The sequence below is a fragment of the Sarcophilus harrisii genome, chromosome 1 (genome assembly GCF_902635505.1).
Source record: "Sarcophilus harrisii chromosome 1, mSarHar1.11, whole genome shotgun sequence".
NCBI lineage: Eukaryota > Metazoa > Chordata > Mammalia > Dasyuromorphia > Dasyuridae > Sarcophilus > Sarcophilus harrisii.
Window position 1 is genome coordinate 675,469,977 of NC_045426.1, and position 25,564 is coordinate 675,495,540.

The window sequence follows — 25,564 nt, forward strand, 5'->3', positions numbered from 1 at the left end:
AGTTTCTCACCTGCAGCAATGCCCAGTCTTCACTAATGAGCCACTCGGGGCTGTCTTGCCCAGACTCTGCTGTTGGTGAAGATTTGGTAAACTGGGTCTGCTGCTTCAACAGAACATTCTTCTTCTGCTCTTTGCTCTCTCGGCGTGTCTTAGACACTCCCGGAGTCACCCGGTCAAAGAGGGATCGAGGAGGAATGACAGTCTCCCCATACCGCTGCTTCTTCTTCCGACCAGCAGCTAAGGAGACAGTAGAGAGAGGCATTTGTAAAGGCAAGCACAAGAAAGAGAGAATGCTAAAAGCTTAAGGAGAAATCAAAGGGCCAGCTTCAGGAGAATAACATGTAGGCACGATAAAGGTTGGTTCCACCATTACTCCAGATAGCTGCTGCTTTCCAACACCTTACAGACATGAGACTCACTCTTTTCCATATTAATTTTGACCAAAGCAACAATGAAAAGGAGCCTTGCCAATCATTAAAATCCTGCCGAGCTGAAACCGTTATTTGTGTCCATTGACAATGAATAAGATTAGGTCTAAATACACAAATGAGCACCCTGATATTCTAGAGTATGTCTGCATACTAAGCCTGCCCACTGGACTGTGGCACCCCAGCTTGGCCCCTCAGGCCGGCCTCATTGTGTTTGTGTAGCTGTGGTTCAAAGGCAGCCTCTGTAGGACAACAAGTCAATCTCACCTGCCCTAGATGCCAGACTATGCCAGGGCCCTAAAAAGTTGCAAGGTACCCAGAGCTCATCCCAGTATTTCACAGAGTAAAGAGTAAAGAAAGGTAGGAAAGAAATCTGGCTGTCAATGGTAAGGTAAATTAGTTACCAGAGGGCTCTGCTTTGGGTTGTTTGTGCTCCTTCCTCACGTACACAGGTGGTAGCTGAGACTCCTGGATGGGAGTAGCTTCATACATTAGACACATGACAGGATCGATGTAAATGTCATTGTCATCCTGAGGTGGAGTGGGAGGGGTCCAAAGCTGCAAAACAGCAAAATAATGTTTGTGAAGCAGTTGCTCAGTGCAAATGCATACTTCTCTAATATACAAAAAGAAATCCTGTTTAACTTACTGGCATTATCTCAGTTTGTCCATCTGGCCCTTCATAAACATATTCCTGTGTTAAAGAGACAATTCTGAGAGTCAGATGGTTATGGCCAATATGTGGTCCACTGCTAATGGAGAAATCACCATGACAACTAGGTAGTTTTGCAATTCCTAAATCACAGTCCATTCTAGGCAACTTTTTTTCTCCACAGCTAAATCTAAGAATGTACAAAGGAGGAATCAAAGCTATAACTACTGGCAGAAAGCCAGGGCTTGGGAACTTCTCGAGCTAAGTGCACCTTTTAAGATAAAACAAAAAACACTTCTTGCTCAGTTCTTATTCTATCTTGTAGGATCTTCAGAGAACATTCTAAGCCAATAATGCATTTTAGCAAGTTCCTTTATAAAAAGGTTATAAGTAAAGTACTATTTTTTTTAAGGCTCAGGACAACAAAATGATTCTCATGACTTTTTTGTTACACTTTGCTCTAAAAGTCCCTTCAGTAAATGACAAGTGAATGCAGTGTATGTGGGAAAGTATTCAAGCGATTCACAGAAAGACAAACCCATAAAAGCAAGAAAGTAAAGCTTAGAAAATGGGTTCTGTCCCTGTCTGATGTCCTGCACAATGCATACTGGATAAATAACCCTAGCTTACAGTTAACATATTGTCTTTAGATGTCTTCAACTCTGAAAATTTTCAGGCATAGATTTTATCATCCTATAATGTAAATTATCAGGCATTGCATTTATGCAAGGATAGGTACCTTATTATAGGCATCTTCCCTCGTGTAAGTCAGTAACTCCTCTTCTTCCTCTAGAAACATGCTTTCAGCTTTTTCCTTCAATTCTCTCATATGATGTAGTTCCCAAATTTTCTTCACATTCTTCAATTTCCTCTATTTCAAAATTGAACAACAAAGAAGCTTTACATTTTTAGATTCTTAAAATATTCATTAGTAGAACTTGACCATGTCATTTGAGTCAAGGGTCTAAAAGGACAGTCAAGGGTGTAAAAGGAGAAGACCCCCCCCCAGGACACAGTGAGATATAAACCCTAGACATTTTAGGAAAGCAGATTTCAAAAATTTTTAAAAAATAATAGGCATGATCTCATGACCTCTGACTTGGAAAGAAGAGACAGTTCAAGAGGGATGGGACTGAATGAATTCTGTCACTGATCACAAATGAAGAAAAGGGCAGGAAAGTACCCAAAGAGACCAATGTGACTACACAGGAAAGGAAGCTCCCTGGGCAGCTCAGAATTAAAAACAATGTATACACAGGAGTTGGAAAGAGAAAAACCTACAAAAAGGCTTCTCTAGAGTTACAACAACATGTTCTTGGGAAAACTAAAACTCAGGATAAGCTGAGACAAGATAAGGGCATTCTTATATTTTAAAACAAGTAGAATAGGGAAGGAGCAGCTCACTCCTTCATGTAGACAGAGTGCAATTAAAGTGCAAAAAAATAAAAATAATGAAGAAACACTCAAATTTCTTAACTACCTTTTTCTTACAACTTCTTTACTAAACTAGAGAAGGCCTTTACACTGGAAAGTGTAAAACACACATGGATGGTTAAAACAAAGTAAAGCCCAAGATGGATGAAAATATTATAAGAAAACCCTCAGCTCTATACATTAAATAAGTTTAAATCTTGGACGAGATGAATGAAATACCAAGATGGGAAAAGAATTTAAAATAAAATTACTGTAATGAAGGAATGGTGGAGATGAGAACAAGAAGGACATGGAGACAAAGTCTAATTCTCAGAAAGAAAAGGGAGATTGTGCCAACTACAAATCAATTATATTCACCACCAATATATGGCAACATTTTAGAAAAGATTATCAAAAAATGTTTTATGAGCTCTTAGAATGAGAAATGATGAGAACAAGAAGCCAGCATAGGTTCATTAAAAAATAAGCCATTTCAAGCTAGGATTTTCTTTTTTTATATAAGGAATTTCTATCACTAGTAAAATCATAATAATAATGGCAATAATAATAACATAGATGATTCAAGAAAATGACAAGAGTAGTGAAATACATCACTATAGAGTGTGAATATTTAGTGTCAGCCCAATACTTCCCAAAATCTCATGATTAGAATTATAGCAGCAGACAGGTGGGTCATTGGACCTAAAGTTAGGAAGACCTACATTTAAATCCAGTCTCAGTTAATAAACTGTGTGACCTTGGACAAGACACTTAATCGGTTTGTTCAGGTTGTTAGGAGGCTCAAATGAGGTGATATTTGTAAAGTGCTTAGCATGGTGCCTGGTGCTTAGTCGACACTATATATAAATCCTTCTCTTCCCTGTCTCATGACGCTAGAACAGGCTCATTATCAGAGGCCAGACAGTTGTCTCTAACTACTTAGGCAAAATATCAATCCATAAAAACTTAAGAACAAACATTTTTAACAAATGTCCTCATACCAAGCACTAACAATCTCTAAACCATATGGAATAAAAATTTTCAAAACACAGACCTGACAGAGATTCAAATCCCATGAGAACAAGATGAGATTCAGATCATTAATGTGGTTCTGCCTGCTACTCAAATTGTACTGAGAATATTTTTAATGAACCCCAGAGGATGAACTTGAATCCTATCACTTTTATTGCATCAAGAGATTTTTATTCCCTCATGCAATAGGCTGCAGAATATTAATTGTTTAAAAAAAACAACTAAGGGGCATAGTGAACAGTCCTGGACCCATTTCTATCTAAACTCCATTAGAACAGATGAGAAGAAGATAATAATAATGATGATGAGGATGATAGTGGTTGATATATATGGATCACTTTAGTGTTTACAAAGTAGATTATATTATCTCACTTGATTGTCACAATGCCGTGTAAGATAAGCACTTAAAACATTAGTGTCTTCATGTTCCAGATGAGAGGAATGAAGCTCAGAGTTTAAAATTACTTGGCCTTATTCATAAAGCCAGTAAGGGTCAGAAGTCAGATTTGGACATAGTCTCTAGCTTCCAAGATCAGCATTCTTCCCATCGTATCTTGAGAGCAATGTAAAGTCCAGAATTTAATTTCAAAAATAAACCAAACTAATTGTACAAGTACCAGATAAAAACTGAATGGCTTAAAGGCAGTTTGTCTGAAAAAGACTTAAGGTTTTAGTTGACCACAGACCACAATCAAATGTATGATAAGCCCAACCCTAAAAAGCTGATCATCAACTCTTGTGTGAGAACCCTGGTGTGAGTGCTCTGCACTGCTCAGGCCCCAAAGGCCAATATATTCCGGTCTCAGTCACACAGACTGATACGTGTCCAAAGGGATCCCCCAAAACATTAGACATACTTTGCCTAAAGAAGAGATTTCTGGATGGCACAAGGGTAGATTTCCAATGTTTGAATACAGATTGCTCTGGAGGACAGGACTAGGATCAATGAGTGGAAGATATGGAAGAACTTTTTAACACTGAGGAGTATCCAGTAATGGAAGGGCTGACTCTTAAGATGGTGACTTCCAATGATTGAAATGCTAGAGAAGCATCTCCCATAGATAATGTAGAGGGAATTCCTGTTTCTATTGTTACACTAGACTTCTAAGATTCTTTTTAACTCTAGAGTAATCTATATACCCCGAAAAGGCTATCAGGGAAACTAAGGGTTTTCTCCATCTCCCAGCTTAACTTGAAATCAAACAGGTAAGCCCTAAAAGCGACCAGCAAGTACCACAAAAAGTTTGAATTCCAACAGCACAGAGTACAAAACACTTGTGAAAAACCTGAGTAACTAACAAAGCAAAAAGGAAACGAGTAGAAAAAGAAAAGTAAATCAAGTAGGAGGAAAATGTAGCATTCTATTACTCTAATATAACTTTCTAATTATCAACTAAACACAACAACATTTAGTGAAACTCCTTTATAGGTGGGATTGTGGATAGAACAACTGGGTCCAGAGTCAGGAAACCTGGATTCAAACCTAGCCTCAGACACTAGCTGTGTTATCCTCGGCAAATCATTTAACTAGTGTCTGCCTCAATTTTCTGTAATGTGGGGATCATAATAATACCTATCTATCATGGTTGTTGAAAGGATCAAATGAGATAATATTTGTAAAAAGTACTTAGTACAGGGCCTGAAAGAAAGCAGGTGTTTTAATATTCATCCTTTAATGTTCCCTCCATTTCCCTCATAGGATTTAGAGCTGGAGAGTCCTTACCAGTTTTCTAGCCCAGAACCCTAATTTTACGGATAAAGAAACTGAGTTACACAAGTCATAGTAGCAAAGCCAAGATTCAGACCCAGATTCCCAACTCTGAATTCAGTATTCTTTCCACTATTCCATGAGAATTTATTTTGGCCAGATCAGGCCTCAGAAAACATCTAGCCCAATTTCATTTACAGATAGATAGGGAAGTGTTATGGCCCAGAACTTGAAACAAGGTGCTAAGTCAGTGGAATTGAACTAATTTAGCATTGTGCTTAACAGTTCTCTAGTTCAGTATATGTACTTAGTACTTACTATAGTTCCACAAGATTCACACCTTTAAGAGAGCATCTATAAGCTAGGAGCCTTAACCAGGACTCAGTAGGGCAGAACTAGGGAAGACCAGAGAAGTGGTGGCAGTCCTCCTGCCTACCCCATAGAAACCAAGACGCATTCAGGAGGACCTCCAGAAGCTGGCAGAAGCAGAGAAGACAAAGGACTGGCAGCAAAGCTCAAGCTCTCGGAATCAAGGAGAGAGATCGGCCTCTAAGAAAGCTAACCGGGCCCCAGGAAAGGGGACAAGACTTGGAAAGAGACAATAAAGGACTTTAATCCCTGGCTGCACTTGTGATTACCGAACTGAAACTAAGACTGCTTCCAGAGACCCCAAGGAAACCCCAACAAGAGAATATTACATTTTAGAGAAGAATATTACAGGGAGGTTGACAAACATTTCTAAACACTTAGTTTGTGCCACATGCCAGCCCCAAGTCAAGCAACTTATTTAGGTGACTCTGGGGTATGCTTCAGGAGTCTGATTTTCCCTCAGGTGTTCTTTCCATGGGGCATGTCATACTTCTGCATAGTCAATAGAAATAGCACACAACATGAGTGCAATTATAAAAAATGTTCATGTGTCTTAGGGAATCTGTCTCATTTCTGTCTAATGTTGAGATACTACACTAATGGGACAATAAGTAGTCATGGAGAATATAAGTAATAAATAGTAACAGAACTGTAGGTCCTGTAAGTAGAATAGAGTACAGAACTGGCCTTGAGTCAAGAAGAGAAGAGTTCAGGCACTGTCTCTGACACCAGCCATATGGCCATAGGCGAGTCATTTTACTTTTAACTGCCCCAAGTCAATGTTCTGATACCACTAGTCACAGATACAATTCTCATCTCCATTGGTGGAGGGACTTTTCCACACCTGGAGATGTTTAAATGGATGAAAGCCACAGATCCAAATCAGAAAAGGAAAAAAAACCTGATGAAATTTCCATAAAGTCCTTTATATTTCTTAATTGTAACATTTTATCTTGTAATGATTTAATTCTACAAATATGAAGCCCAAGTCAAAAGAGTAAGTCAATGCCCACAACTAACTCATTGGTTATTTTGTGCTAACAAAAGCAGGAGGGGAAGCCAATAAATGTATAACTCAAGTGCCCATTGGGATCCTTATACAACTCAGACAATCAAAATAAATTCATAACAATGGCTTACCTCTATTATTTTTTGTCCACTCTCATCACCAGAAACATGGAAGAGCTCCAGATAATTCAATGCATATTTCTCTATAGGAGTAAGCTATTTGAAAAATATTTTAAAGTTCAGTTACTACGAAGTGTTTTTAAAAAATAAAATTTGAGCCAAATTTATTGTGGTTTCTAAAGAACACAGTCTATTCTAATTAAGATATAAGAGTGGAAGAGGTTTATCTAGTCTATTTCTCTGCCTTCAGGCAAGGCTCTATACTTCAATTCTGATCAACTGATAAGTATTTAATTCAAATAATGCACCAGGAGAATTCTTTTTTTGATGCCTCAACTGTCACCTTACTATTATAAGCATTAACAATTTATAAGAGAAAATATATACTTGATCAACAACTGCAAATAATTCCTCTCTCTGTGAAGGCTCTTCATCACATTTTAAGTCATCTAAGTCTGAGATGAAAGCTGTTGGGAAAGATTCCATTTCAGCTGTTATTTCCTCTGCGTGTTTGACTGGATCTTCTTCATCCTCTTGTTCGATGCTGTTCAAAGCCTTTTAAAATAAAAGTTTTGGGAAACAAAAAATTTAAACCAAGTTTTCAAAATCCTTTAGCCTGGTTTCAGATTTAACTACCATTTGACTAGAGAAACAGAAAGCTCTGGTTTCAATAAATGACAAGTTCGGTAAGCATCTCTAAAATTATTTCTACAATATAACTTTATCATTTGTTGAACCGACAGCAGAGTAACTTTTAAAATAATATAACAAAAAACATAACTTCCAACAATTTTTTTATTTCTGACATTCTGATCTTTGACATTCAATTAATATTCATTATATTGAAGTTTTGTTACAATCAAAAAAAAAAGACTGTTTCAGAGAGAAACCCAAACATACATATCAAAATGTAGTTACATCAAAAATCTTTTCCAAAATATACTAATGCGTCTATCAAGCAGAAAATATTTTAGTTTTTCTAAATAATTAAACATTGAGAAGTTAAAAATAGCCCTAAAAATAGGAATGCCTTAAAAACTTGACATTCACTAAGAATAAAAATATCTATTTTTGCGATTTAAAAAAGTTTGCTTTCTGGGGGGGAATAAATTTGGCTCACCAATCTAAATAAAGATCATGATAAATTTTGGGATATGAAGTATGAAATTAAAAGCCAAAGCAAATTCTCCATTTTTATCTTATTCCATTGATTCACTTATCCCATTTTACCTTAGTTCACATTCTATTCACTAGAATATTCGCTATGATTCCTCACCTCTATAAAAGGTTTTGCAACCTTGGGGGCAATTGTTTCAGCTACAGAAGGTTCCTGAGAGAGAAGAACAAATTCCTCAGCTTTCACTCTGAAGCCACTATCATCCACGGGAGAATGGACCTCAAAAAGTTCCTGGATAGTTTGCTGGGAGGGAAAAAAATGATATGGTTAACTGTCAACATAATTCTTCTATTGGCACTCATATGCATTTGATATTTTACTGGCCTTCATTTAAGAACATCTAAACTTCCAAAGAGAGAACATTTAATATCAAGGAAATGTTGTCTTCAAAACATGTGTCTTTGAGAGGGACTGCAGGACAGGTTTGAGAGATCCTAGAATCCAATACACCCTTTTTATAGATGAGGCTCAGGAAGGGAAACTGACCCGGAGTCACACAGCTATCAGGTATGAGTGGCACTTCCAGGACCAGGCCTTCACATCAGACCTTCTTTCACTATACTAGTATCATAACTATATTATAAATGTTTCTTCCTGGCTATGGGAAACTTCATCAAGGCACACTCCCCAGTGACTACCTAATTTTTTTCTAAAATATTTTTTGATGATATCCTTTAAATAGGAGGTTCTTTTTGGTGCTCTGCTAAATGCTGCAGTCTGACTATATCCACCTTGCCCCTTCCATTATCTCCAGCATAATGCTAATTTTACTCTTCAGAGACTTTGGTGATCGATGACTATAAGACATATTGGTAATGGAAAGAAGGGAGAAATTCTGTGTAATTTAAGGAACTTAAAATTTTCCTGAAGATAATTCTGGCCTATACTTCTCCTGTTTAATCAGAAGCCCAAATCACTGTGTCTGGTGGGGGTGGGGGGAGAGTGTACATAGAAATATCATATCTATACACACATATACAAACACACACATGTAATATATATGTATATATGTATGTTAGATTGGATATGGATAATTTTGATTTATGTGGAATCCTTGTGAGAAAAGAGCCTTTTAGGCAGTATTTTATTCTACTGATCAAATGATTTCTTAAAATGCCATCAAAGTATTTGTAGACAATTCTCATGAAAATTCCATCTAGGTGGGAGATCAGGAATATAGGTCAATAGTTGCTGATGTTCCTTCATTGCCTTTTTTCTATATTAAAAAAAAAGTCCAAGTTTTTTTTCACATCTTTGGTTTTCCCCTTCCTCAAAGAGCCTAAGAATTGATCCCTCAATATTGTCACAACTGTGTTGCCTCCACGAAGGACCTCCATGTCTAATCCAGCTTCACTCCTTTGGTCTCTTTTGCATCATTTCTATCTCCTCTATGAACATCTCCAGGTCTATAAAATTAAAAGTCCAAGTGTGGTGGATCCACTATCCTTTAGTATGGAAATTATTTGTTATAGAAATCTTTGTAAGAAGATTTTGTCATAGAATTTGTTATAGAAATGTTTTTCATTTTAATTCTGTTTGTCACCCTTTCATTTTCATATTTGAAAGGCCCTTGGAATGATTTTGCACAATTACCAAGCTTTCCTTAAACTGATTTTGTCCTCAGTTATTATTTTCTGCTTCATGAGAAAATACTGCTCATAGTCTTCTGTCATTTTTCTCTAGAATATGTCATCTCTTCTCTTTAGAATATAAGCACAAATGAGTTTTTGTTCTAAAGTGGTTTTGGCTTATCTTCCATAATTTTCCACATGGCAAGTAAATCAAATGTTTGCTGATTAAGTCATTTTTAGATTCTTTTGGTCTCCTTGTTATGGGGAATTCACTTACATCAATTAAATTTCTGTATGAAATTATTGTAATTATTGTAGTTGTCCTTTCTTTTCCATTTTCTATAATTTAAGAACTAATTTAAATAGGTCAAGATATAATTGTTTTAATTACATGCCATGTCTTTGTCATGTTTTTATTCTTTCCTTTAGCTAACTCTGATCTTCACAACAGCAAGTCAAAGGTCTACTGATGTATCATAAATAACATGTTATTTCTTGTGTTCAGATACGACCAATTTTCTTTTTCATGAGATTACTCACAGTGCTTAATATGTCCAATGCCTTTCAATTCTTTTCTCAAAGAAAAACACACATCTCATGACATGCAGGCATCTTTTAATATATTTCTTGCCAACTATATCTATCCCCACATTTGCATTTCAGTCATTGAATATCATAGTGAGATTGACATGAGTCATTTCCTTCAGAAGTATATCCAGCTGATCAGGTGGGTCACATAATTTAAGAGTATCAATAGCTAAATTTAAATTTACAGACAATTTAAAGTTCTTATGCTGTATGAGTTTATTTCAGAAATACCCTTCCAAGGAAGACTGTGGAAAGATGGCAGACTAGATCAGAAATTTTTTTTTTGTTGGGGGTCAGGGGGAGAAGAAACTTTTTTTTTTTCAAAGAAGAACTAATTACACATTAATGTGACTACACTAATGAGTTCTTCTTTTTAAAAAAACTGAGCAGGCAAAAAAAAAATAATTGAGAATGAATCCAACCATAGAAAGCTACAATGGGGACAGGGAAGACCAGATTCATCTTTGGAGAAGGAGATTGAAATAAAAAAGAAACCTCCCTTATCCCAAAGAGGTGGTTACTGGCTACTGGCCCAAAAAGAATTTAAAAAACTAAAAAAAGGCTTTAAAAATCAAATGACAGACACCAAGGAAAAACTAAAAAATAATAACAATAATAAGATCAATTCAAGAAAAACAAGATTATGAAAAGAAAGTCAACCAACTAGAAAAAGAGATCCAGAATTTTAAAGAAAAATGTGACTCTGAAAATTAGAATTGGGCTAAGGGAAGTCAGTAAAGTTACAAGAAACCAAGAAAAAAATAAAATAATATATAAAGAATGAAAAAAATAGAAGAGAATACAAAACATCTTACAAGAAAAACAACAGAACTGGAAAACAAATCAAGAAGAATAAATATAAGAATAATTGGGCTACCTGAAAGAGAATTCCAAAAAAAAAAAAAAAGAACCCTGACACAATAGTACAAGAAATAATCAAAGAAAAATTGTCCTGAAGTGATAAAACAAGAGGGGAAAGTAGAAACAGAAAAAAAAAAATCCACCGATTATCATCTCAAAGAGATTCTACAAGGAAAATTATATAGAAATATCATTGCTAAATTTTGAAACTCCCAGATCAAAGAGAAAATTTTACAAGCAATAACAACCAGAAAAAATCAATTCGAATATGCTAGAGCAAAAATAAGAATTGCACAGAATTTATCAATGGCTATAATAAAAGACCACAAGTCCTGGAATATTATATATCAACAGTCAAAAGAACAAGAGTTTTGGCTAAAAACATTATATCTAGCATAATTAAGTATAATATTGAATAGCAAAAAAAAAAAAAAATCAACATTCAACAAACTGTCAGATTTTCAGGATTTTGTCTCAAACAGACCTGAACTCAACAGAGAAAATATCAAAGACTAATTTCAAGGGACTCAATAAGGACAAATTGTTTATGTTTTATACATGGAAATGAAAACCACAAATTGACAAATTTTAGGCAAATATATAGTCCAAAGGAAAGAGGGAGAGGGGGAAGGGGGACTGATAGTTCTGAAAACTTATTTGCATCTGATGTGAGTTAAAGAGGGAATAATATATTTATGTAAAACAAGAAGGGTAAATCACCCTTCAAATTTTATAATGAAATAAAGGGGGAGAGACTAGGATAAGGTGGGGGTATAGAATAGGATAAGTTAGATTAATGAGAATGGGATAAAAAGGGAAGGAAGGGTAAGGGAAGAAGATAAGGTAATAAGAGAAGAATCTATAAAGAAGCTGGGCAGCAGGAACATTAAGATGTTTGGATGTTAGCAAGATAGAATTAAAAAATTAGCAAAGATAGGAAATAAGAGATATACAAAAACATAATAATAATAATAATGATTAAGTTTGGACTTATTAGAAAAACAAGTAGGTATAGTAATCATGAATCTAAGACAAAGTCAAAATTTTAAAATATCCAATCAAGAGAGAAATCTACATTATATGTCTTAGATGTATATATGTATGTATATTATGTATATGCATATGTACATTATGTATTATGTAAATGTATTGTGTATGTGTATATGCACATGTATATTATGTGTATGCACATTGTATATTTGTGTATATGTATATATATATGTATATATATGTATGTATGCAAGTTCGTGTATATATACATATCTATATTTAAATACATAAATATATCCATGTTTAACTGCAGCCTGCTTGGGGGAAGTTGGGGAGGGTGGATAAGGTGGAAACTGTAAAGTAAAAAGTGCATAGCAGAGAACAAAGGAAAATTATAAGGAAGCAAAGAAAAGGTAGACAATTGTAAATACATCTTCTATTATTAAATACTCTTTCTTTAACTGGAAATTGATTGTTACATATTTTGAATCTTTCCCAATGTTCTACTGAACATAGGACAATTTTTTTTGTTTTGTTTTTTTCATTTTTCATTTTTTCTTTTTCTTTTTTTTATTATTATTATTAAATTTTTATTGACAGAATATATGCATGGGTAATTTTTTATACCATTATCCCTTGCACTCACTTCTGTTCTGACTTTTCCCTTCCCTCCCTCCACTTCTTCCCCTAGATGGCAAGCAGTCTTATACATGTTAAATATATTATAGTATATCCTAGATACTACATATGTGTGCAGAACCATACAGTTTCCTTGTTGTACAAGAAAAATTGGATTCAGAAGGTTAAAAATAACCTGGGAAGAAAAACAACATGCATTTAACTTTTCAATAAATAGCTTCATTAAAAAAAAACACACCCACCCTTCTTCTTTACTGAAAGTTAAATACCTGAGTTAAGAATGCCATGGTATAGTCATTTCCTTGAGCTGCTACTTCTCTAATTAAGTCTTTGGTACCATTCTTCAACAGCTTTTCTTCTACGGAATTACCACTTACAAGCCTAGAGAAAATCAGATACAAAATTATACATTAGTGCTTTCATGTCAATTAATATATTTGAAAACTAAGTTAAATAATATTCTTAACATAACTTGCAGTCATATTTGTATAACCCGAGGTCTACCACAATGCCTTACACAAAGCAGGCCACTAATAAATGCTTGTGGAATAAAGAATTTTTTTAATTGAGAAAATAAATCCCTATTAAGTTCTTCTAATTTTAGATATAATTCAAATAAGCCATCCAAAAAATTAAAGTAGAAATAAACAGGCAAACCACTCTACTTGAAAATAACTTTTTTGTTCAACTATTTTTAATTCATAAATGCATTAAATGCCTACATAATTTTCATTATGCTAAGTACTTAAAAAGTAAATTGCTTGTTCCTAAAGAAAGAGCATTGTGATTCTTCACAAAAAACCATCAATACCTTTTAAAATTAGAAAACAATGAATGACCTGAGCAGGTTAATATTTTATCATTATTTAAAAGGCACTACTGAAAAGGAAACAACAAAATTTCACATATTTCACTTTTGAAAATTATAAATGCAGTTGTTTTTCAATAATCATACCCTAGAATCATCAGTTTAGTTATACTGAGTATCAAAACATATTAGCTTTGTACATATTCTAATAGATCTGTGATCTCATCAATATGCGTATTCCCTTCAATGTTGTAAAGTACAACCAATTAATGACTGATGATCTTGTATGAAGATTGCCAATTTCCCCATGTAAGTGTTCCACAAGAAGTCGATTAAATATGTTGGGTAGTCTACCAGTTCTCTGGATATTACAAAGATATCAACCTTTCAACCTTACAAAGATTTCAAACTTTAAAAAAACCTCCTCTAAGACCTTACCATACAATCAATCTGTTGATTGACTGTCCATACTGATTGATATAGATTGATTTCTATATTGTTCCCATACTTTTTGAGCCAAACTCCTACAAAAAAGTAGTCTAAATTCATGGTCAGTGCCTCTATTTCCTCCTTTTTCAAGCTCTCCAACCCTTTTCAATCTGGCGTCTGATCTCAACACTTGGTTGAAATTGCTCTTTCCAATTAACAGTATAATTGGCCATATTAATAACCAAATTAACAAAAACCATATGATCATCTCAATTGATGCAGAAAAAGCATTTGATAAAAGCCAATATCCATTCCTATTGGACGTGACCCTCTTCAACAATGAGATGAACCAAATCAGTTCCAATAGAGCAGTAATGAATTGAACCAGCTACACCCAGCAAAAGAACCCTGGGAGATGACTATGAACCATTACATAGAATTCCCAATTCCTCTATTTTTGTCCGCCTGCATTTTTTATTTCCTTCACAGGCTAACTGTACACTATTTCAAAGTCCGATTCTTTTTGTACAGCAAAATAACTGTTTGGACATGTATACTTATATTGTATTTAATTTACACTTTAACGTATTTAACATGTAGTGGTCAACCTGCTCTCTGGGGGAGGGAATGGGGGGAAGGAGGGGAAAAATTGGAACAAGAGGTTTGGCAATTGTCAATGCTGTAAAATTACCCATGCATATAACTTTTAAATAAAAAACTATAATAAAAAAAGTTAAAAAAAAAAAAAAAGAAATTGCTCTTTACAGTGTTACAATGATTTCTCAACTGCCAAATTTGATAGTCTATTATTCGTCCTTATCTTTTTCAGCCATATGCCACATTTGACCACTCTCAGAGATATTCCCTCCTTTCTGGGCTTTTGGGAAACTGTTCTCTCCAGATTCTCCTCCTACCCATTTAACCATGTTTCCTTTGCTCATTTCTCATTTGGATCACAATCCCTAATTGTGAGTGTTCCCCAAGACTTTGTCTTAGGCCCTTTCTTCTTTTCTCTCTATACTATTTCTTGGTGACTTCATCAATTTTCATGGATTTAACTGTACTCTTCATGCCAATGATTCACACATCTATAAATACAAAACCAGTCTCTCTTCTAAGCTTTCATCATCTCACATTACTAATTGACTATTAGAAATTCAAACTAGATGTATTATAGATATCTGCAAATCAACATGTCCAAAACTGAACTGACTTTCCCCCAAAAAACTACCCCTCTTCCAGACTTCTCTAATTCTGTTGAACTAATTCAAAATAAGGATTTCACAGTTAGAACAATGTTTTTCGAATTTTCCAGGTTTGAAATCTTGGTTTTTTTCCCCTCACCTCCTCACTATCTCTCACCTCAAATAGCTAATCCACTGCCACATCTTGCCATGTCTATCTCTACCACTTTTCTGGCATCTGATACCTTCTGTCTAGTTACACAGATGCCTCCTTCACTTAGATCTTTACAATGGCCTCCCTGCCTCAAATTTCTCCCCACTTCAGACCATCTTTCACACTGCTATTAAAGTAATTTTCTTTAAGCACAGATCTATGTCATTTCCCTACTCAATAAACTCCTGAGATCTCTATTGCCTTTAGAATAAAACATAAACCCTTTGTTTAGGTTTTAAAGCCATTCACTGGGGCAGCTGGGTGGCTCAGTGGGTAGAGCACCAGTCCTGAAGTCAGGAGGACCTGAGTTCAAATCTGGCCTCAGACACTTAACACTCCCTAGCTGTGGGACCCTGGGCAAGTCACTTAACCCCAATTGCCTCAGGAAAAAAAACAGCCATTCACTGACTAGCCCCAGCTCATTTTTACAGTTTCACTCCTCTTCCCAACCTCTGAGATGTAGTCCCTCAAACATGAAACTCCATCTCCAGTCACTGCATTTGCACTGGCAGTCTCCTGCTCCCAGCATCTACTCTTCTTTCTCATTTTCACCTCAAAGAATCTCTCTCTCTTCAAGATAGAGCTCCAACATGACTGTCTACATGAAGCCTTTCTTTATCCTTTCAACTACTAGTATACTCCCTAATTATCTTGTATTTAACTTTTATTGATATTTATTCTTTTTATTTATTCTGCATATACTTTTATATTATTGCTGTGTCCTCTATTTGAATGTAAGCTCTTTGAGAGAAGGAATTCTTTCATTCACTGTAATTGCATCCTTATCCCCAGTACAGTGCCTGACACAGAATAGTAAGTATTTAATAAATACCTGATTGACTGATTAAATTCTTTGAGGATTTTGGTATTCCATGACTCACAACAATATAGCATCACTGTCAGAATATTGATATTTTTAAAATGAGCCTTTTTTTTTCAGGGGAAAGCCTGCAGTCACTAAAAAGAACTTTGCAGTTTCTCAAAGGCAATCCAACTTGTTCTCCTCTTATTCAATTCTAGACCTCATTCACTGGGCATTGACTGTGTGTGTGTGTGTGTGTGTGTGTGAATGTACTTAGATGGATTCTACAGACTGCCTACTCTACCGCATATCACTGTTTGAACAATATGCTTTCTTCCCCATAACTTTTCCTGTGTGGGCAATTAGTCCAAACTTTGAATGTTTACAAATCTAAGCCAGTGGACTGTGCAGTATTCTGGGGCCAACTGAAAGGAGCATAATGCTGTTATGGGCCAGAACTTGAAAAAAGGTGATAACTCACTGGAATTGATAGAAACAATGCTTATGTTTACACCTTTGAGTTCACACATTAGCTCACACATTAGTTCACAAGTTTGGGAGATTTCAGGATTCAGCATGAGATTCACAAGTTTACACCTCCCACAGTCCTACTCTCTCAGAGGAGGAGTCAACCTTTGGGTTCACACCTTTAAGAGATCATATATAAGGAGCTCCTCAGTTGGGAGGAGTAGAACCAAGATTCAGAGGGAGCTGCAGGCTGAAGCTGGCAGACAAGCTGCAAGAGCTCTTGGAACTAAGGAGGGAGATAGGCCTCTAAGAAAACTAACCAGGCTATTTTGAAGGAGACAATAAAGGATTTAAACTTTTAACACCTGGCTGCATTTGAAATGATTATAACTTGGAACTGAAACTAAAGCTGCCTCCAGAAGCTCCCCAAGAAATCTGCCCCCAGAGAACCATCATATTTTAGAAAAGAAGAGAACACTACATAATGCCATTTCAAAACAAAAAGTTCTAGAAGACCTTATCATCTATCTCTCTTCAACTGATTTTGTCCTGGATCTTCTCCATGACAGTGATAACTAACTTCAGCAAACAAGTATCTCCCTGTTTATGGATGTAAAAAAACAGAGGTTTGTAGTAAAATGAATCTTTTGTCAAATCTTTTAAAGACCATTGAATAATGTTGATGTATTCATGGGTTAGAAGAAAGTCTTTGCAATGTTATTTTCCTCTATTCATGATTCAAAGTTAATTCAATCATTCATTTATCAATTATTACAGTCCAAGTACTAGATTAGACATTTGGGATAAAAAAGACAGACATGGGATAAAAAGACAGACATGAAACAGTCCATGACCTCAAGGAATTTACAATTTAATAGTAGAAACAAAATACACGATAATTAGTTCCTATAAAATGTATACAAAACAAAAAGGATTTTTGGAGGACAGAGAAAGAGAGATATTAATTACTAGATAAATCACGAAGGCCTCTCATAGCAGATTGCACAAAAATCAGGTTAGAAGGGAGTCTGGGAGTCCAAGAGCAAGAGGTCAATGAAAAGCTACCGAGCCAGAAGGCAGTTACACAGTAGCCTCTCTAGCAGGCAACACACTATAAGCACAAGAAAAAAGAATGTTATATAGTCATTTTGTAAAGACTGGTTGAAGACAGAGGAGAAGGTCTTTAAAATCCAGGAAGAAGGAAATACTAATGGCCAGACCTAGGCTTTAAAAATATAAAAATAAAAAATATATAAAAGCCCTTTAGTCAGGAGCACCTGAGTTAAAATTTGGCTTCAGACACAACACTTCTTAGCTGTGTGGACCTCGGCAAGTCACTTAACCCCAACTGCCTCAGCAAAAAAAATAAAATTAAAAAAAAATATATATATATATATATGTAAAAGCTGGAAACTTTATGGAGAATAAATTGGAGAAAGGCAAAGCTAGAGAGAGAAAGACCAATAAGAAGTTACTTCAGGTGAGAGATGGTAAAGGAGTGAATTAATGATTGTAGTCCAAGTAGAAAGAAGGGGACCAACATGAGAGATGTTGTAGAATCAGCAAAATATGGCATACATATTGTACATGATGAAGAAAAGGATCGAATATGAAGACAAGTACTAGGCTGCAAACCTGGGTATCTGCAATGCCTTTGACTGAAGGAAGAGTAGGTTGAGGGTGAATGATGATGAGTCCTGCGGTTCTGGACATGATGGTTTGGTGTGTTTATGGAGATATCAAGGTGGACATGTCTAGTTGTAAAGAGATGTGGGAATGGACCTCAAAAGATTTATAAGGGCTGGAGATGTCATGTGCATAGATATAAGAGGTGCATAGGCATCATGGAGACTGATAAGGTCACCAAGAGAATATAAAGGGAGAAGAGAAGGATAAGGGTACAACTCTGATGTACTTAAGAATTTTATTCTTAAATATCTTTTTTTTTTACTGGATAATCAGTACTACTGTTTCCCTCTTTTACTCATAGATGAATATGTTCTCTTGTTTAATTCTGGCCCCAAATCAATGTCCATTTTCAGAGTTTAGGTAGGCTGGATTACTTTTAGAAATCACAAATTTTATTTACCAATCTCCCAAATTTCTATATGAAACCAAGACCCATTATATTCTGGTGGTACTGTAAATCAGAAATGCTATGGACTACAAAGAATTAAAAATCAGCATCACTCAAAGGCTGAGAACAACATGTGACTGCGTATGAGCAAGCTACAATACACATAAATAGAAATTACAAAGGAACAAAAGATGTCATCAAAGAAACAAATATTTTAAAAACAGATGGGCTGGTCGTGTGGTGAAAACAAGGAATAACAGAGTCTGAAAATTCCACTCAAATGATATCAAGAGGAAGTGAGGAAGGCAACCAGCATCTTATTTAGAAACCCGCCCTCCATGCTGAATGAAAGGGAAGACAGAAACAAGAATCACACAAGATGGCAGGCAGGCTCGGTAAGTTTCCTTTTGCATTGCTGAAGAGAATAACAATAACTACAGGTAACATATTAGTATAGTAAGTTATTACTTATTATTTTTTCATATATATTTTCAATCCCTAGTTTTAAACTGAAAAAGAAAATATGGAAAAGCAGTTATATGCAACCTGTATATATGGATGTCCTTGCATCTTCCAATTCTATCACACCATTCTTGAGCCTTTGCATCCATCACTGGATTTAAATCATTATCATAAAATACAACTGTGTCAGCTTCTACAAGATTGACACCAGTTGAGCGACTGTGGGTGGAAAGAATGGCACAAAATATTCGCTTATCTCTGTTGAAACTCTTCATCAGTTCCTAAATGAAGAAAAAAATAATTAGTACTGAATTCTATTAACAATATAAAGTTTGGCTTAAACTTGGCCTAAAATACAAATAAGAAGACCTCTTAAACTATTATAATGTAAAATAATTCTTGGATTTCTACAGTTGTATCCTGATTTCCTAGTCCAAGAGTTGGGGATTTAAACACATAACTCCAGACTGGGTCCCACAAGCTATATCTGTCCCTGACAACCTTCTTGCTTCTAATTCTCACAATAAGACAGTAAGTCAAAAGAGATGGGTAGCAAAGGGAAGATGGTGAAAGGTGGGAGTGGATGAGTAATGAGTTGGGTATCCAACTTTTCCAGCATAAAACATTCAAACACTGGGACTTCTGAAGTGAAAATATTCTGATGCCCTTTGGTTTGCTTTCTACAATGGATGGCACCTCACCCTCCAAAGTTCCTTGCTTTTGTCTTCTCCAAGTTTATGTCCCCTCCTTTTTGGCAATTACCTGCCCAATTTTCCCAACTATCAGTATTCAAGTAACATGGAATACTTAGCAGTGTAGCACAATATATACAACACTTCAGAGATCTGTCATTTTGTGGGTTTGGATATTTCCTCCACCAAAATAGACTGCAGCACCTCTATCTACAGCTTGAAAAATTGGGTTAAAGAGTTGCCAAGACCAAAATCCCTCTCACCCAAAGATCCAACTAGTGTTCAGCATCTCTGGACTCAGGTATGCTGGTCCTAGTAGCATAATAAGGATTAAACTGGAAGCCTCTTTAACCTGGAAGAAGCTGCCAGAGTTCATGTTTCCCCACGATGCAGTGCTTGAGAACTCAGGAACAAGGCTTTGTAAAAGGAATTCACTGTGTTTCCAATTCTAGATTTTTCTCTTCTTCCACACTATTCATTAGGTTCTCAGGGCCCTTATTTACATAAGTTATACATTTGATTTAGCATATTTTATAAGCCTCAATACCCTACAGAAGTATTATTTTGTTATTATCATCATTACTATTTGATTATTTCTGGGTTTTCAACTGAGTGCTCATATAGGTTCATCCCTGTGAATAGCTTAAAATCTAAAAATGTCTTACCTGACGCTGCTCATAACTGGCATATTCGTCAATTCTGATGAATGTAAGGAAATGAAAGTTCAAAAATAACTCCAAGATATCTAGCATCAAAATCATCTGGGACAAAATTAGTACCCGCCGGCCTTCTGATTTCAGTCTCTGCAGCAAGACTGCCAGAGCTTCTAGTTTGCCTATTTTAAATGAAATAAGAGAGACAAAAATAAGTCAGAAAGCTGTTAGGTAGCCAAACCACCAGAGCACTTGTTTTTCCCCATACCTGAATCACACTGTACCAGCCGGAGATCAGGAAATTCTAATGAATGAGGAGCTGCTATCCGCTGCAGTTGTTGTAAATAAGGAGCCAGCTCCAGCTTGAGATTATGTCTGAAGAGGTTCATTTTCTGGCTGTAGGATGGAGAAGGATTTGACATGCAGAGATGGGGGGGTGCAGCGATCACAGCTGGTAGCACTCGGAGCACCCTGTGGGCAATGTCAAATACCAAACACGTTAATCCCTGAGGAGCCCTCAGGAGACCCCTAAAGTCAGCCAGAGGCTGTACCTAACACTACAAAGGCCCTAGCCTTTCCCCTCCCCCACCACTTCAAATGACCAAGCTGAAGGCTGTCATTGTGCTCCATTGTACGTTATCATATTCAGAAACATTTTCGCTCATGACATCTTTGCATGAAGGGAGGCAACATCCTCTGTGGGGTGCCTGCCATGGAATGAGGAAGACCAAGATTCAAATCTTCCTTTCTACCAGCTCTGGGCCCCCTGGCAAAAACTCTACCTCCAAGTGTCTCCCCAGGGCTTAGTCACTAAGACTTAGGGAGGGATGTTATTCTTATTTATACAAAAACTGAGAAAGATTAGACAACTTTCTGAAAGTTACATAGACATCAAGAATTAAGGTCAGAGCCAAAGAACAAGACTCAGAAAGGTAGGGCACATAGTAGCAAGAACAATGGATTTAGAAGCAAAGGAGTTGGATTCAAATGTTGATTCCACTACTGCTATTTCACTATCTGTGTGATCTTAGATAAATATCTTCTCCTTTCTGGGTCATGCTTTTCACAAATGTCATCTGCAGAATTCAATAACTCCCTGAAGAGAAGAGGAAGGACCCCTGTACCATCCCCAGCAGCAGACACCCAGGCTCTGTAGCCTGACTGGTGAGGGAAGAGGAGAAAACCCTTACCCTTGCTCATCCTTCCCCCAACCAGGCTGCAAGGATGACCAGCCTCTCCTCCTTCCCTCTTTTCTCCATCCTCCATTACGGCAGAAAAGAACCCAATTAAGCCCCATGTGGCCAGCCACTACTGCCTATGGTCCTCTGTAAGCCTGATTCCCTTTGGATAAATCAGTTTCTTCCCCCTGTCAGTGGGCATGTCATTACTTGGGATCATGTAGGGAAGGCCTGGGGGCGCCTGGGGGAGCTGGTACTCCACAAGCCATTTGTGCTAGGACCCTGAAATTCCAACTGGGAGATTGTGACCCCCCCATTCCTTGGGGATGATCTAGTCACATAGTTTAGTTTTATGAAATGCTGCGAATTCTCCTACACATAACAGAAACCTAAAACTTGAATTTGGGGCTGATTTCAACTTCAGCCAGATGCATGTAGGGCCATTCAGAGAATGAGCACAGACCCCAGAGAGAAGGGTGGATGGCACAGCACTTCTGGCTCCACAGTGACACCTGGAATGACTATGGGACTATTTAACAAGCTTTCACCTACATTATTATGAGTGGGTTACTGATGAATTCTGACGATCATTAAATAATTAAAAATAAATTATCAGAATGAATGTGGAAAATGTTAATGGCATATACCTAAAATGACCTCTAAAATTCAGCCCTTCAACATGAGGCAAGCATTAACTCAAAAACAATATAAATCCTGCTAATCACAAAACTTTTTTTGAAGCTTACTTTATGGCAAGCGTAAAAACCATAGAAACCATAAAACACTGGTATGTAGGAAAGTTTAAATTTCAAAACACTTTTTAAAACTCTGAATTGTATTATCACAAAGAAACACTCTTCCTTCAGCCTGGCTTAATCTCAAAATATTTCAATTTCAATGTACAGAGCATGGCTACAATAATAAGCACTTTAATGTGTTTCAATTTTATAGACTACCTTAAAAATTGGATCACAAAAATTCCAAAACTCTCCATAATTACATAAATAAAATGTACAAGCTATTTAGGACCAACCAAAAAACAAAAATAAGCGCAGAATGTTTTGTTGGGTTTTTTAAAACTCCTCAACAAAAATGAGAAAAGTATAATGCTTATTTCTAAAAATTCATTTTCTGTCAAAACTTCATGAAAACAAAACAAGTTTTCTAAATACTAGAAAATATTACTGATTCTTTCAGTTTATTCACATGACAGTAAGAACATCTGGAAATGATAACCTTTTAATGGCATCCTGTAGACATTCATTCTGTTGATGTGATGTCAGTCTCAGATACTGCAGTGGGTCTGCTGAACTTTCTGGTGTGCCCGAGGAAGGACAACAATTCACTAAGCCGGCCCACCTCCATTTGTCTGCAGGGTAATAATGCTGAGGTGCCTTCCTTTCCCCAAATAATGAGCAAATTCCCAACACATCTTTGCCATAAACAGGAGCTCTGGAACAACGCCGTTCATTGCCAGAAAATATCCTATCGAGACGCTCTTTTAAAAGTCTGCTTTTTTCTGCCAATGATATCTTCATCCACCCCAGAGATAGAGACAAGATAGAAAAGTATGTTTTTTTTTAATGCAATAAGATAAAATTGCTAATGGTCAACAGTGGCAAGTGGGATTAAGCTGCTTGATATATTAAAACAACATTTTAATACTTGTCACTTCATGAAAAAAAACAATTATGCAATGTAAAATTTAAAATTTTAGCAAATACTTGAAATTTTCAGCAAAATTTGTGACAGATAAAACTACTTAATCATCTAACTCTTTTATTTAAGAATTGGACTCAAAGTAAGAAAAACTAAATGTTTCACATTTGCCATATATTGGTTGTGACTAACCTCAAACACCTAGGTAACTCTTTAAAACTATAAATTGCAGAGATGGGGTTGAGTGTAATAACAGGAGTTCCCCCAGAGGAATTCCTTACACCAATGAAACCACAGAACTGATTTTTTTAAAGTTCAAAATAAAAAAAAAAAAAAACTCCACATATTTGTAAACTTTAATTTAATACCAAGTAAACAATTACCTGGGTTTGAGTTCCTGCTGATTTGGATATGATTCTTTGTTCCCCAGAAGACAGGTTAACAACTGCAGTTCTGCTGGGTGTACCAGCTGAGAAATAAAGAGGAGGGTTTTGTTTTGTTTTTTTATTTCCCCTCCCAAACATGATTAGAATGCTCTGATTTCACTAAGGTAACAAGACTGCTAAGTAGGAATCCGGAGACCTTTTGGAGTGAATGGGAGTCACTCACCACCCCTGAGTGTCATTACATCATTGTAAGTTCCTTGTAGGCATTGATCATGTTTCACTTTATTTTATGTTCCCAGGAGCGGCACTCTCAGGGCATTACCCACAGCAGTGTTTAGGAATGTTTGTTGAATGAATGAAGGGACCTGACCTCTCTGTGTATTGGTGCTCTGCTCCCTAATACTATCACACAAGATGCTATGTCTTGTTAATGAGTTGATGGAATCATTTACAATGGTGCTATTTAAGATCAGAGAACACCTTTATAGAACAAGAACTTAAAAAGGTGCACTGCACATAATCCTTACTTTAAAAAGTCAAGATTCACAGAACCAGAGTTTCAGAGTTGAAAGGGACCACAGAAGCCAGCTCTGCAGTTGAACAAAGAATGATCTCTACAACAGCCAAGACAAAGAGTTATCTAGCCCCTGCTTATGGGACGGCTAGGTAGCGAGTACCTGCTATGCCTGGGCTCAGGAAGGCTCCTCATGAGTTCAAATGCAGCCTCAGACACTCACCAGCTTTGTGGCCCCAGCCATATCACTTAACCCTGTTGCCTCAATTTCCTCATTTGTAAAATGAGCTAGAGAAGGAAATGACCCAACCCTCTACTATCTACCAAGAAAATCCCAATGGAGTCATGCGGACTAGGACATGACCAAAAAAAAAAAAAAAAATGACTCAACAACAGCAAGTCTTTGCTTGAATTCCTCCAAGACAGGAGCTCCATTTTGGAACAGTATTACTTATTGGGTTTTTTCTAAACCTGCCTCTACAACTTTTGCAGAAAACTACTCCAGAAGAAATCTGAGTACCTCTCAAATACCAGAAGCCTACTATCACATCCTCCTTAAATCTTTTTCACTCCAGGTTAAATATTTATAGTTCTATCAACATACTGGTCAATGTCGATAAACATTTAATAGGCACCTGCTATGTGCAAAATACTATGCTAAGCACTAGGGGTACCAGAAGAAACAAAAGACAACCCTGCCCTCAAAGAATTCACAATCTCACTGGAGAGACAACGTGTAAATAAACCATATACAGGATAAATAAGAACTAGCTCAGAGAAGGAGACATTAGAATTAAGGAGGACTGGGATAGGCTTCCTGTCAAAGATGGGATTTTAGTGGAAGGTAAAGGAAGCCAAGGAAGCCAAAAGGCAGAGAGAAAGAGGAAGGCATCCCAGGCCTAGGGACCAGTCGGAGAATCCTCCCAGAGCCTTTGAGCTGCTTGTGTAATAGTCAGGAGGCCAGGGCTATTGGATCTACAAGAACAGGTTAGGGAGAAAAGTTTGAGAAAACCAGAAAGGCTAATAGGGGGAAAGTTACAAAGGGTTTTAAATGCCAAGCGGAGGATCTGGATCACCAGTTTACCCATGTTTGCAGGATTATCTGAAGCAGGGTTGGGGTTATCAACCCCTGCGGAATTATCATGACCCCCACCCTGTCCCGATGCAGCCACAGGCTCTTCTGACTGTCATGTCTCACTGATGATTTGTTATTGAGCCTGTCCTGGATCCCTTCTATCTCTCCTTCTACTTGCGGAGTTGGTTTCTTAAAACCTGTGTAAGACCTCACATGTAACTGTGTATAATTACAGTGCTTCAATTTCACTGAGATGACATGGTTGATAAAATGGAAATCAGGAGACCTGAGATCAATTGCTGAAGTAACACCCCTGATTGTGAGTAATTTCACAGAATCTAGTAGGATTCTTTTAAGCATCTTAAGGGTAAAACCCATGTTTATTTCTTCATCGTATTCCACACGGG

At 36.6% G+C, this 25,564-nt stretch overlaps 1 protein-coding gene across 1 annotated transcript in view; it reads right to left on the reverse strand.

The window, feature by feature from the left end:
• The window catches only part of LOC100933629 (E1A-binding protein p400), a 132,644-nt gene that overhangs the window by 23,272 nt on the left and 83,808 nt on the right, over positions 1–25,564 (reverse strand). The window contains exons 28-40 of the mRNA XM_031948374.1: positions 23,566–23,651; positions 22,760–23,055; positions 20,614–20,816; positions 20,358–20,527; positions 19,085–19,281; positions 12,826–12,937; positions 8,007–8,150; positions 7,118–7,285; positions 6,743–6,826; positions 1,820–1,951; positions 1,078–1,122; positions 833–986; positions 11–237 (exon numbers count right to left, since the gene is read on the reverse strand). Coding sequence (XP_031804234.1) covers positions 11–237; positions 833–986; positions 1,078–1,122; positions 1,820–1,951; positions 6,743–6,826; positions 7,118–7,285; positions 8,007–8,150; positions 12,826–12,937; positions 19,085–19,281; positions 20,358–20,527; positions 20,614–20,816; positions 22,760–23,055; positions 23,566–23,651 — 2,018 coding nt within the window. The remainder of the gene's footprint in view (positions 1–10; positions 238–832; positions 987–1,077; positions 1,123–1,819; positions 1,952–6,742; positions 6,827–7,117; positions 7,286–8,006; positions 8,151–12,825; positions 12,938–19,084; positions 19,282–20,357; positions 20,528–20,613; positions 20,817–22,759; positions 23,056–23,565; positions 23,652–25,564) is intronic.